The sequence below is a fragment of the Bubalus kerabau genome, chromosome 4, assembly GCF_029407905.1.
Source record: "Bubalus kerabau isolate K-KA32 ecotype Philippines breed swamp buffalo chromosome 4, PCC_UOA_SB_1v2, whole genome shotgun sequence".
In the NCBI taxonomy this organism is placed as follows: domain Eukaryota; kingdom Metazoa; phylum Chordata; class Mammalia; order Artiodactyla; family Bovidae; genus Bubalus; species Bubalus kerabau.
In genome coordinates, this window is record NC_073627.1 from 36,796,871 (window position 1) to 36,811,093 (window position 14,223).

The 14,223-nt window shown below is 48.3% G+C and overlaps 1 protein-coding gene across 2 annotated transcripts in view; it reads right to left on the reverse strand.

The window, feature by feature from the left end:
- DNAH2 (dynein axonemal heavy chain 2) overlaps positions 1–14,223 on the reverse strand; it is a 109,607-nt gene that overhangs the window by 52,306 nt on the left and 43,078 nt on the right. For both annotated transcript variants that reach the window (XM_055576633.1, XM_055576632.1), the window contains 18 exons: positions 11,496–11,696; positions 11,231–11,387; positions 10,749–10,923; positions 10,199–10,362; positions 8,518–8,679; positions 8,313–8,416; positions 7,185–7,341; positions 6,962–7,044; positions 6,692–6,872; positions 5,890–6,028; positions 3,191–3,408; positions 2,873–2,974; positions 2,421–2,546; positions 2,007–2,117; positions 1,520–1,708; positions 1,009–1,112; positions 720–909; positions 17–197 (listed from right to left, as the gene is read on the reverse strand). In XM_055576633.1, the coding sequence (XP_055432608.1) occupies positions 17–197; positions 720–909; positions 1,009–1,112; positions 1,520–1,708; positions 2,007–2,117; positions 2,421–2,546; positions 2,873–2,974; positions 3,191–3,408; positions 5,890–6,028; positions 6,692–6,872; positions 6,962–7,044; positions 7,185–7,341; positions 8,313–8,416; positions 8,518–8,679; positions 10,199–10,362; positions 10,749–10,923; positions 11,231–11,387; positions 11,496–11,696 (2,744 nt within the window). The remainder of the gene's footprint in view (positions 1–16; positions 198–719; positions 910–1,008; positions 1,113–1,519; positions 1,709–2,006; positions 2,118–2,420; positions 2,547–2,872; positions 2,975–3,190; positions 3,409–5,889; positions 6,029–6,691; positions 6,873–6,961; positions 7,045–7,184; positions 7,342–8,312; positions 8,417–8,517; positions 8,680–10,198; positions 10,363–10,748; positions 10,924–11,230; positions 11,388–11,495; positions 11,697–14,223) is intronic.

Sequence of the window (14,223 nt, forward strand, 5' to 3'; positions counted from 1 at the left end):
ACTCCCAGGCCCTTACCAGGGTTCATGGTGATGAAGATCCCACAGGACCACACCAGATTGATTTCAAAGCCCTCGAAATAGAAGCGGGTGAGGCCGGCAGCCAGGGCAGAGAGGATGGACAGGATCTGCTGGGCCACCACCGACAGCACCTCCACATTGATGCGGTTAAATTCATCAAAGCAGCCCCAGGCACCCGTCTGTAGTTGAGGGGAGGAGGGGCAGAGTTGCTGGGAGGAAGACAAGTGACCCTGGACTGGGAAAAACTAGAAACTGTGACTAACCTATCCTCCCCCTGAAGTGTTTGGCTAGGAACAGCGGCCTCTAAAATGAATGTGTGCAAGTGTGTATGTGTGCGTGTGTGTGAGAAGGGGCTGTTGTAGTTTTGTAGTTTCTGGCCAGAACTTTTCATCAGACAGGAAGGATCTAGGAGAATGCCTGAGAGTCATGGGTAGGAAAGAGAGCAGGGTAGGGAACTTGTGGGTGTTGAGCGCCCCCAGCATGCACTAGTTCTCTTACTGAATCCTTACATAACCTTCTGATTTTGCAAATAAGCAAAGTGAAGCTCAGGGAAGCGCAGGGACTTCCCCAGTTGTAAGAACTAACTGAGGTGATGCAGTGTCATCAGTTACAGGGCACTGAACCAGATCTGGGTTTCAGCTGATTTTCTGAAACTAAAAGATATGGAGGGGGCCTCCTGGCCAGGCTGGCAGGATGCTGACCTGAGCCAGGCCTGAGTACATCCGGCCCATGGACTTATAGTCCAGGCCCTCGGAGCAGTTGACCACGATAACGTATATGCCGAGGGCCTTGCCCAGGTCCTTGACCGTCTCAGTCTTCCCTGTGCCCGCGGGACCTTTGGGGGATCCGCCTCGATGCAGGTGCAGGGCCGTGGTCAGTGTCATGTAACACCTGTGAGTGGAGGACAGGATTCAGGCCAGACTCCTAGAAGCCTTGGCTCAGCATTCACTGGCCCCACCCCAAGTACCCTGTTCATTCCCCACGGCCGACCTGTCGGTTAGGGGGGTGATGACGAGCCGGCCAGAGTTACCCAGGTACTCATAACCATACTGGAACTGTGTGTTGGTCTGACGGATCATACAGTCATCGAGATCCTGGGAAACAGGGCAGAGTAAGACAGAGGTGGGCATGGAGGGAGAGTCAGGGCTGTGGCTGACAGGGGTGCTGGAAGCATCAGGGAGAAGACTGGGGGCTCCGTTTAGAGTTGGAAGGAGGGATGGGTATACAGCTCAGATGGAAACTGGCAATTGCGCTGCACGTGTCCAGTCCAGTCCATGGCAGCAGCTGCTGATTAAGGAACACTTAGAGTGGGTATTCCCTGGAAACATGGCTCTTGCCATTCCTGATGTGGCAGATCCAAGAGAGAGTTACCAGCTGGATTAGGGTGATGGGAGAGGACTGAGGGCTGGGCTGAGATATTACTCTTTTTAGAGAAAATGAATTTCATCAAAGCGTCAGTATCGGGTTTAGGGTACGAGAATGGGAAGCTGGCCCTTCGCACCTTCTCCCAGTAGAAGCGCAGTTGGCTGAGCCAGTCGAAGGAGCTGACATCCATGAGGCCACTCTTATAAAGCTTCTCCAGCACATCCCGGGCGTGGACTTCTATTGTCACCAGGGCCACAATTTTAAGGCGCATGATCTTGGTCAGGTTCCCCCTGATGGCCTCAGAGTACTTATTCAGTATTGACACCTGTGGAATGAGGCAGCGGAGAAGGTGGGCTGAGCCACCAAGCCTTAATCGCTTTTGTCCCAGCCTCGTTCTTCCAGCTTTGATGCTGACCCCACCCCCACTGCAGTTCCTGACCCTTAACATCAGCCCAGGGAGACATACTTCTGACCCACCTGACCTCTCCTCGCTGGACATCTCCCATAATGCACCCCATTCTGACCCCTTCCCACCAGCTCATTGCTAATTCTCACTCCAATTGATCAGCCCCTCCTTCCAGCTCTGACGCCAGGCCCTTGTCATTCTGGTGGCGTTTCCCCACCTGCTTTTTCTTCATAACCTTGAGGATCTTCTTGTCTGCCCGCTCCTTAGCTGTCAGCAGGCACTTGGTAACGTCGGCTGTCCACTGGATCTGACTGGCGGTGATCACCATCTGGGGCACGTATGGAGGCTCTATTCCAAAGGCCCATCCCTGGCCACCCACACAGCCCAACTCCCATATCCTGGCTCATTCGGGACCAGGTGCTTTCCCTCTCAACACGCTTGACCTGTTCTGGAGGGTGGACATGGGCCTAAGTTAGGAGCTAAGAGTCCAGCATGCAGGCTTCTGGGTCACAGCCCAGGACAGGGGGCAGGACACCTGCCTTTTGGGTGACTCCAGACTCTGTCTTTACACTGGCTGCTCCCTTGCGGCTCCGTCCTCCTTGTTCCCTCATTTCTACTGACCCCAGCTCACCTGGCCAGCCCACTCCTTCACCCACTTGTCCCTCTTGTTGAGAAATTTCTTGAGGGCCAGGCGACAGTTCCGGAGAAGGTCCCGGAGGGTCACCCTCATGGTCCGCTCCACATCGCCAAGCCAGGACTGGGGGGGAGGCGAGAACAGGATGGCTCGGCCTTGGGACCAGAGTAAAGAGTGCCCAGAGCAAAGGTGATTGGGAAGGAGGACCCCGGGGGCTCTGGGGCCCTAGAGAAAAGTGGAAGCTGGGTAGCGGCTGGCTCAAATCCCTGAGGGGGATGGAGACCGGGGTCAGATAGACTTTCAGGAGAGCATGGTGGAGGTTAGAGTTTTAGGCATGGCAGGTGGGAGGCACAAAGTGACTAAGGCCCCTTCACAGAGATGGTCTCTTCTTATAGAGCCAGCAAAGTTAGAAGAACGAGATTTCTTCTTAGTCCCTGGCCACAGCTCACCTCCACAGGCCCTTCCAGAAGCACTGGGTGAAGGAAATCGATGTATTCACCGTCACCCGAGAACATTCCCAATGCTTCCCATTTGCTGCCGGGTCCCCCAACCTGCAGAAGCAGGAAGCTGTTGAGCCCTTTGGGGGTCATTTCTGCTCCTCCCACCTCCCCCTCTATATTACCAGTTCTAGAAAGTTCTGTCCCAGATACCAGAATCATTACTATCCCCCTCCTCTTGGAGGGGCATGGTCTCCTCGGAGGCCATGAACTCACTGATGTCACCATCCCTCCCCCACCCTCCTGCCCGTCGTGGCCACTTCCACCAACCTTCTGCATTCTCAGCAGTTTAATATTGTCAAAGCATTTTTTGAGGTGTGGCTGCACAGCCTCCGGGTTGCGGGACTGGCCCAGAATCTCCAGGAGGTCATCATTGGACAAGAAGTAGAAGCGGGGGAAAATATGGCGCTTGGTCTCTAAATACATATCCAGGGACTTCTGGATGTCTTCAAGGATTGTGTTCATTTCTATCAACGTGTCCAGGAGGCCTGGGGAGGAGAACAGTGAGTGACATTGGTCATGGCCCTTTTACCATTGCCCTGAGTAGATCTGGAGCCTCAAACCATACCCACTCTGCCAGCTAGTGAATGATGGGGTGCAGACTGCCATATGATTTTTGGAAGCAGAGAAGTACCCCCTAATCACTCTTTTCCCATCCTCCTCATGAACTCATTATTAAGTGTTCATTATACACTATGGTACATATTATACATTATAATTAATTATGCATATGTGATTCCATTAATATAACTACATATCCCATCAGTCTCTTTCCACCAAAGAAGTGGGGGCTCTGCCAATTATCTCAAGAGCTTCTGAAAGTGAGAGGCTGTTCTGCCCATAAACAATTCAGCAAGTTAAATCATCAGATTTAAATACACATCACATGTGCACAATGAAAAAGGTCCACCATCACTGGGACTGCCGCTGTTCCTCGTGATAGAGTGAAAAGAGTTCTAGAGGAAATTCCCTGGAAGTCCAGTGGTTAATACACTGAGTTCCATGGCAGGGGGCACGGGTTTAATCCCTGGTCATGGAAGTAAGATCTGCAAGCTGCTGCTGCTGCTAAGTCTGCAAGCTACATGGTACAAAAAAAAAAAAATGCACCTGACTGGGAGGCAGATGTGGGTCTTTCATTAATTAGCATGTCAGTTAACCTCAGGGAGGTTTTACCTCTTTGTAAAATAGTAATAAGATCCACTTCAAAGAATAATTCGAGACATAAAATAAACTGTGTTCACATCTATAGGTTCTCAATAATGTTAGTTTCCTCCTAGAGTTAGATTTTGATTGGCTTATCCCCTGGTCTTCCCAGTTTCTAGCTTTATGAATAAACTATGGATGCCCTAGAGCCTGAACTAGGTGACCCTCAGGCCTTCAAGGACAGAGTCTACAAGCCATTAGAGCCTTTGAATGACCACCTGAGTAGCCCCTGGAGACCACAAGGAGACCTGGTAGCCATAGACAACATGGGTTTGTTCTGTGTGTTCAACCAAGAGAGAATGTTCTTTTTATGGCTCTGCTTATACACTGACTTAGCAGTAGCAGTATACATTGTTCTAAAATGTAATTGTGTCAATTATCTCAAATATTATTAATAAAAATTCAAGTTCTCACTCAATTTTGCACATCCTAATATTTATATATTATCAGAGTAATTGAAATAAAGTGTTTTTGTGTAGAGTTAAGGTTCTTGGGAAAATTTTTCAATTGTTAGATTGGCCCAGGCAAATAAACAGGTCCTCCGTATCCCCTGCCAAAACTCTTCTCAGGCTATCTACCCGCCCATCCATTGCCCAACCTGACTTTCTGGTTCTTTACCCCTAATGACCACAAATAACCAGACCTCACCATGTATGCATATATCTCCCCCCATCTCCTTACCCAATCCCCATGTCTACCAAAGTGTCTACATTAAAGACTAGTTCTATTAATAACAAACCAATTAAAGTCAAGGTAATAACAATAGCGCCTAGTAACCAAAGATTTTCTCTGTGCCATTTAATGGGATAAGTGCTTTATCTGCATTATCTCATTTACCTACATCATCTGATTGAATGAACCACATAGAGAAGAAGAGTGATTCCTTAATCGGAGTTTTTTGAGACACAGTGCTAATAACAGCACTACCTTTATGCTAGACACTGCACTGAGCGCTATACACTCCTTATTACCCTCACAAAGACCCCAAGAAATAGCTACCATTAACCCCTCACTGCGGGAATTCCCTGGCAGCCCAGTACTTAAGACTCCACACTCCCAATGTTGGGGCCACGGGTTTGATCACTGGTTGGGGAACTAAGATCCTACATCTTCCTTCTGGCAAGGCCAAAATAAAAGGTAAAATAAAATACGCTCCCCGCCCCTGACACACACACACATATACTACAGGCAAGGAAGCTGCAGTATGGAGGAAACAAGCTGCCTGAAGGCATGCAATCAGGAAGGCAGGATTTTGAACTCAAGTCTGTCTCATTCCATATTCCATCCTCTTCACTGCTCTACTGTACTCTGCTCAAATATGTGTTGAGTTTAATCTACAGAACTACTATGTAATGCTTAGGACAGTTGGGTACAATGGTCAGTCTTTCAGTAAATGAAGAATGTGGGGCCTCCCTGGTGGTTCAGTGGTAAAGAATCCACCTGCCAATGCAGGAGAGATGGGTTCGATCCCTGATCCAGTAAGATCCCACAAGCCAAGGGGCAACTAAGCCCCTTCATCACAACTACTGAGCCTGTGCTCTAGAGCCAGGGAGCCACACCTACTAAGCCCTTGCGCCTACAGCCTATGCTACACAACAAGAAAGTAGCCCCTGCTCCCCACAACTAGAGAAAAGCCATGCAATAATGAAGACCTAGCACAGCCAAAAATAAATAAAATTCTTTTTAAAACTTTAAAAAAACATGAAGCATGTGGCCATGACCTCACACACACACAGCACCTGCCGAGGCTCTGTCAGGGCTCAGACCTGGATAGTGGGTGCTCCGGAGAGCATTGGGGTCCTTGTTCACCCGGTCCATAATGGCCTTCCAGTTGCCATTGACTTGGTCGAATAAGCCTGATTCATTGGGCAGCTGCTTCCGGATGTCCTCTCCCAGGAAGATGTTCTGAAGGGCCAATAAAGGGTGTGAGAGGCTGTTTCCCACACCCTCTCCACTCTCTGCTCCCTGTGCTTAGACCAGGAGAGACAATGAAAGAGAAGAAGCATCAGAACCAAAGGGTGAGGGGGGTCCCTGGTGGCTCAGTGGTAAAGAATCCACCTGCCAACACAGGAGACACGAGTTCGGTCCCTGGTCTGGGAAGATCCCACAGCCACCGAGTGACTGAGCCAGGGAGCCATGACTATTGAGCCCAAGTGCCCTAGAGTCAGTGCTCTACAATAAGAGAAGCTGCTGCAATGAGAAGCCTGAGCACAGCAACGAGAGAGTAGCCCATGCAGCAGTGACAACTCAGCACAGCCAAAAATAAATAAGTAAAATTAAAAAAAAAAATTAAAAAAGAACCAAAGGGATGTTTAGGTTCTAGAACCAAACTTGGGATTGGGAGGCCAGGTATATGGGTTCAAGAAGAAAAATGGAAGGAGAATAAAGGCTTTTCAAGGAGGAAGCTGAAGATGAGAGGTAAGAGCTCAGGGTCAGATGCTTAGGTCCTAGATGAAAAGCGGCTTTAGAGGTGGGACAATGGAGCTGATAATAGGGCAACTATCTAGATCCTCTGCAAAGAAAGGAGCCAAAACAGGATATAGGGAGAGCTCAGGTGGTGATCCTAACCTCGAGGTACATCCACTGACGCTGCACTGTGAGCACCATCTCAATCACTTCCAAGATGAGGGAGAGGCAGCGCTCCCAGTGGTCCACATCTTTCTCAAAGGCCTTGACAAAGCGAGATGCCTTCATGGTAGACAGAGCCACCTGGTTATCTTCCAGGGCCTGGAATACTTCTTCTGTCCCTCTGGGGTGAAACGTATCAGAATCATAGTCTATCCCCACCTGCCAAACCTGGTCCCCACTCCGCAGCCCAGGTCCCACAGCCTTGTCTACCTGAGTCGGTGATGGCCCTTATCCTTGTAGGGCACTATGTCAAGCTGAATCACATCCCAGGTCTTGGCAATGTTCTGTAATGCCTGTGGGGGGCAGATCAATCAGGTATTTAGTCCCCAAGGGTAACAGGAGCTGGGAGGGACCCTCGGATCATGAAAAGCTGGAAGCCTTTGCTCCAGAAAGCTGAGGAAACAGGGGAGTATGGGAGAGGACTCTGTCATACCAGTTCTATAGCCAGCTCTTTGGTGGCTGAGGCAGAGATCTCCCCAATTTTCTCTACATGCTGATCCATCCCAAGCTCCACGATCTGCTCCAAGGTGAAGCTTTCTGATTCCTGATCAAACTCACGTTGGACCTCATCCCTGACCTGATCCCAGTGCCTGTAGCCGGGGACAAAAGGTCAGATCAGCTGGGGACAAAAAGTCAGCAGGGCCTACCAGGAAGTGTGAGCATTGCTCCCTAGCTTTCTTCCATTGGGATGTTATGATTCCGTGCCTTTATTAATCCGAGATTCAACAGATATTTCCTAAATAGGCTCTAAGATCCCGTTTTAGGCACTGTGGGGAATACAGAGATTGAGCTGCTGACTCTAGAAAAGGAGTTCAGATGGATGATCGCAGGTTTACTAGAGATGAGGCGCTGGGCCAAGTGCACTACATGAGGCATTTCATTTTCATGGTCACTCTATAAATGTTATTCCATTTATAGGTGAAGAAATTGAGGCTTAGCGAGGTTAAATAACTTAAGCAAATAAAGTGGCTAGGTTATACTTTATCGTATAACAGATATTAGTGAAGCACTGCCAAAAACATCATGCTAGAGGCAATATAAAAGAAGTAAAACTATTTACTCCTAAATGGATATCCAATTATTAAAACACCACATATGAAATAGTCTATGCTAGCCTCAACAGTTTCAAAGTCCTCCTCTATAACATGATAAGTTCCAGATGCATTAAAAGAATTAAACTTGAGAAGCAAAATTATAAAGTATGCGAAGAGAGTACGGAGAAACTGCATTGACAGCTCTGGGATTGCGAGGGCCTCTTAAGGCACAAAAGTAAAAACCCTAAAGGACAAATGTTAGATTTGGACTACAAAATTCAGGCTTTTGTGGGACAGAAGACATCAAGTAGAGCTATGATAGACAACATAAATTGAAAGGAGACAGAAGGGAAAGAGCCAAGAAGGCCAGAGAACCCAGAACAGTGTGACAGGGGAAGGCAATGGGCTCTTGGGAAGCCTCCTTCAGGGTGTGTGTTGGTGGACAGAGGAGCAGAGCGAGGTGGGAACGCGATGGAGGGAACAACCGGGAGAACCAGGCCAGACCAGGGTGTGAGGGGCAGCCTCACCGCTCTCGAAGGGCAGGGTTTCGCAGGTCCGAGATGAGCGGCATGGTCCTCTTGAACTGCTCTATTTTGGAGCGAGTGGTTTCAATAATTTCCCAGTTTCGGTCCTGAGCAAAAGCAAAAGATATCAGGAGACCTGCCCTCCTTTCCAGCACAGCCCTCCTTCCTCAGTCTCCTGCCCGCGGCCCTCCATCCTCGCCTCACACACCTTGTACTCTTTGGCCAGTCTAGTGAGGCGGCGAAACAGCCCATGGGCCATGGTCTCCATGGCCTCTGTCTGCAGGGTCAGGAACCGGCCCACCTTCCACTGGTTCCAGTTTTCCTCCCAGTCTCGGGTGATCTCCCAGACTTGCTGCAGTGCATCCAGCTCCTTTGGGGCCCAGACCAGACGGGTGACAGAGTCAGGCAACTCCCACCCTCCTTCTCCCTGACAAACGCCTCCTCTCATCCTCAGGAGATTTTCCCTCCCGGCAAAATAGAATTGCCTCCTCCTCAGTTCACACTTTTTTCTCCACTCTCTTGCTTTAAGAGCGCCTCAAGGAACAAGCACTTGAAAAGATCCTCAATGCCATTAGTCAGTGAAGTGAAGTTGCTCAGTCATGTCCGACTCTTTGTGACCCCATGGATTGTAGCCTACCAGGCTCCTGTGTCCATGGGATTTTCCAGGCAATAGTACTGGAGTGGATTGCCATTTCCTTCTCCAGGGGATCTTCCCGACCCAGGGATCGAACCAGGGTCTCCCGCATTGTAGACAGACGCTTTACTGTCTGAGCCACCAGGGAAGTTCATTAGTCAGTAGGGACATGCAAATCAAAACCACAGGGAGATATTTCACACCCACCAGAATGACTAGGGCCAAAAATAAAGGGAGAAGTGTTGACAAGGATGTGGAGAAATAGGAACCCTTGTACGCTGCTGGGGGAGCATAAAATGGTGCAGTTGTTGTGGAAAACAGCTTGGAGGTTCCTCAAAAAGTTAAACACAGAGTTACCATGTGATCAGCAATTCCACTCCTACGTCCATACCCACAGGAATTGGAAATGGGAACTCAAACATGTGCAAGTACAGGCATAGTCAGAGCAGCACTCCCTATAGTAGCTAAAAAGTGGAAACAATCCAAATGCCCATTGACAGGTTAATGGATAAACAAATGTGGTATATCCATACAATGGAATATTATTCACCCATAAAAAGGAACGGGATACTGACCCATGCTGCAGCATGGATGATCCTTGAAAATATTAGACAAATGTAAGAAGCCATACACAAAAGTCACATATTGCATGCTTCCATGTATATGGAATATACAGAATAGGAAAAATCCATGCTCAGCTGACCATTAAAAACCATGAGGATGAGGGACACCAACCCTCTATGCAGTGGACAATTTGTGTGTAACTTATAGTCTGCCCTCCATAGCTGCAGTTTATCTACAGCCACAGTTTCCCAGCTGTGGATTCAACCACACAGCGTGTAGTATTACAGTATTTACTATTGTAAGACATCCATGTATAGGCGGACCTTATCAGTTCAAACCCAGTGTTGTTAAAGGGTCAACTGTACATGGAAAATAGATTAGTGGTCTACAGGGGCTGGGCGAGAGGGAACGGGGTGGGGTATGATTGCTAAAGCCTTTCTTTGGGGGGTGATGAAAATATTGTAGAATTATAAGTGATGGTTGTACAACATTGTGAATGCACTGAATGCCACTGAACTGTTCATTGTAAAATGGCTCTTTTGCTACCCGAGTTTTACCTCTATTTTTTTAAAAAAGCTTCTCGTGCACCCATCTTCCTGGTCCCAGGTGTTTTTTGAGGCCCATGGGACCCCTTCTCCTGCCCCCTACCCCCTCTCCTGGGTCACCATGAGGGCCTTGCTAGGCACACCACCTTCTCCAGGTTCTGCAGGTCCTTGGAGGCTGGCTGCTCGATCTTGAAGATGCCCAGGTTGGCACGGAGGATGTTTTCTTCCTCCCGCATGGCATTCAGCATGGCCCGCACATGGGCGATCTGCTCCAGGGCTGCCTGATGACCCACATTGCTGGTGAAGGGGCCTGTGGGGTGTCCAAGGTGAGGTTCAGATTCTCACTCAAGGCCAAGGTCCTCTGAAAGGCCATTGTGGCTCGCCTACCTCTTTGTGTATAAATCTCACTTCTCTCTTCCCACAAGACAAGGAAAACAAGAGGGGACCCAATGAAAAGAATGCATTGAAACTAACTGTGGCTGGAGAGTCAGTGATGAGTGAGATGAAAAGCTGGTGTAAGAAAACTGGAGACGTGAGCAGGGCTGCTGCCTTCCAGCCAAAACTCAGTGACAACAGGTTTATCACTGACAGCAGTGCCTGGCTCTTTCCCTTGTTTGGCACTTTCCTGGGACCCACACTTTGAAAGACTGGGTCAAGACAAGGGAAAAGCAGAAGGAAAGATTTCGAGAAGGGTACCTTTGCCTTCAAATTCTTCCAGAAGATTGTGTGCTTTCTTCTTGAAGTCATCAGCTGAGTGAATGAGGCCTGTCTTGAACTTCTCCTTGTGTTTCTTCAGCATCTGTTCACTGTCCAGCAGTGTTTGCTGGAAGGCAACCCATTCCCCACTGAGACTGTCCAGCATTTCCAGCACCTGGGGACATCACAAAGAGAAGGGTAGCCCACAGAGCTCTTCCTGTCCCACCAACTCCCAGAAGAACTCTTTTCCAATCCTCTAGACCAGAGTCTGTGGCCAAGTTCCAAGCTCTTGGGCAACAAGGCCCAAAGAGATCAAGCAGTTGCTGGGCCTGACAGAAATCCTCCAGCTGACCTGAAAAAGCACACGAATTAACTTTGGCTCTCAGAGTCTCTGGGGCCTTGCGCCTTCTCCCCCACTCACTTCTCTGCTCTCCCTCCTGACAGCCAAGGGCCTGGGGCTGGGATGGGCCGCTGGAACTCACATCGTCCTGGACTGGCACTTCGTACTTCTCAAGGATGGCAAATTGCTCGTGAATGGGAGGGATCTGGGTTTCTATGGTGGGCAGTTCGTGCTGCAGGGTCTCCATGAGTTGCAAACTGACCCCCAGTTCCTCCAGGGTCTGGGGAGGGCGGCTGATTCTGCAGGCAGGGGAAGGGAGAGAGGGTGGGTGGGAAGGCCAGGCCTACTCTCCCCAACCGGTGGCCTGAGCAAGTGTGCCCCCGCCCACCGATGGCCCCTCCACATACTTCTCCGAGTTCTCCTCCAGGTAGGTGTGCAGCTCCAGAAGCCGCCTGGCCGCCATCTCCTTGAGCAGAGTCGTGAATTTGTTCTGCCACTCGTTGCAGTGCTGCACCAGAGAGAACTTGAGGTGCGAGCAGTCCAGGAGCACAAACTGGATGTTCAGGACCGTCTCCTCCTTCTGCACATTATTAGCCACCTCTGTGTAGCTGAAAGGGCCCACACATCCCCGCTAGGACGGCTTTTCCTTGGCAGACGTGCCGGACGCCCTGACTGGGTGGTATTTTCCGCCCACCCAGCATCCTTCTGCCTCCGGGTGTTCCCCACTTCAACCTGCCCGGGGCAAACTGCTGTGATGGTGTCATTTTCCCCTCCACTGCTTCAGACTCCTTGGTCTGATTTCAAGGCACAGAGATCTAGGCTGAGTTCACACAGTCCTGCTCACTAGCTCTGTGCCCTCAGGCGGGTTACTTAACGGCTCTGAGCCTCAGTCTCCTCATCTGTAACATGGCAATGAGAACAGAACCCACCCCGTGAGGCTGTGGAGAGGATGACGGTGGCCGCTGTACATAATGCCCCCTGCTGACTTCCTTCCTGGATGCTCACTATTTGGTGAACATGCTCTCCCTGCCCATCTCTGCCTGCTGGCATCCTATCCATTCCAAAAAGGCCAGCCCCAAAGTCACTCCTTTCAACCACGTGCTTCCTCTTCTAACATTCCCAAGTTGGACATTCTCTCCCCTTCCACTGAACCACCCAGGACCTTGCATGCCTCATCCACAGCGCTGATCACAGGGAAGCCGATATAAGAGCAATGAGCATGTTAGCCCATGCAGGCTTCAGAGTTCACACAGTGCTTCCACATGTACTTAATAATCTCACAACCTTTGTGGTTGATAGTACAACACCAATTTCACAGAAAACTGAGGCCCAGAGAATGAGAGGAACCGACCTAAGATTATACGGCTGGTAAATGGTGGAGATGGGATTTCAACATTCCTCAAGACTCCACAGCCACTGCCCTGTCAGCAATATTTGTGTCTTTCCCACTGCACTAGAGCCCTTGGGAGGAAAAAACGTGCTCTTTTTTTTTATTCTTCATGATCCATAAGACAATGGTGGTTTTTGAACAAATGAATGAATAACGAGAGGACAAAGAGATGAGGGTTCAGATCAGAATTTAAGAATCTTCTTCAGGGACTTCCCTGGTGGTCCAGTAGTTAAGAATCTGCCTTCCAATGCAGGGGACGTGGGTTCAGTCCCTGGTCAGGGAACTAAGATCACATGTGCTGTGGAGCAACTAAGCCCACATGCCACAAAACAAGACAAAGCCCATGTGCTGAAACGAAGGTGAAGCCCAAAATAAGTAAATTAAATAAATAATTTTTTAATAGAATCTTCTTCAATTTAACTTCTGTCTGCACTTTTAAAATGAAACTGTTCACATCTCTTACCTTTCAGATCCTTAACATCTCTCTTCTCCCAGTGGGATCCTATGGTACTCCCCACAAGAGCAACTTTTCCCTTAAATCTTTTTTATTTTTTGGTAAAAAGTCTTTTATTTTTAATTTGACAACTCTTTAGGGTTTTTTAAAATTAATTTACTTATAATTGGAGGATAATTGCTTTATAGGGTTTTTAAGTTACTAACCACATGCAAATTTTACTTTCTAAAAGCCATAAACTCTAATGATGCTCTCAAACATAAGTGAGAAATGGATTCCATATTAACTTAATTTCTTAAGACTCTAATTATATGAATGACAATGTGTGAATTTGTACAGGTGTATAGAGAGTTCTGGAATGACAGCAAGATTTTTAAGTATTTTTTTTTAAAAAAACAAGTTTACTTTAAAGAGTCTCTTGATGAAAGTGAAAGAAGAGAGTCAAAAAGTTGGCCTAAAGCTCAACATTCAGAAAACAAAGATCATGGCATCTTGTCCCATCACTTCATGGCAAATAGATGGGGAATCAGTGACAGACTTTATTTTTGGGGGCTCCAAAGTCACTGCAGATGGTGACTGTACTTATGAAATTAAAAGATGCTTACTCCTTGGAAGGAAAGTTATACTGTCTAGGTTTAGACAGCATATTAAAAAGCAGAGACATTACTTTGCCAACAAAGGTCCGTCTAGTCAAGGCTATGGTTTTTCCAGTAGTCATGTATGGATGTGAGAGTTGGACTATAAAGAAAGCTGAGTGCCAAAGAATTGACGCTTTTGAACTGTGGTGTTGGAGAAGACTCTTGAGAGTCCCTTGGACTGCAAGATCCAACCAGTCAGTCCTAAAGGAGATCAGTCCTGAGTCTTCATTGGCAGGACTGATGTTGAAGCTGAAACTCCAATACTTTGGCCACCTGATGCAAAGAGCTGACTCATTTGAAAAGATCCTGATGCTGGGAAAGATTGAGGGCAAGAGGAGAAGGGGATGACAGAGGATGAGATGGTTGGATGGCATCACTGACTCAATGGACATGGGTTTGGGTAGACTCCGGCAGTTGGTGTTGGACAGGGAGGCCTGGCATGCTGCGGTCCATGGGGTTGCAAAGAGTCGGACACGACTGAGCAACTGAACTGAAATGAACTGACTGTGACAGAACGTTCTAGACTCATTTATAAATTTCAAGCATATAATAATAAATCATTATTAATATGCTCTTTTGAGAAGACTGATGGAAACTCTAAATTGCTGATGTGGTGCTTCAGCAAACAGATTGGTGGGAAAAAAATCTAATTG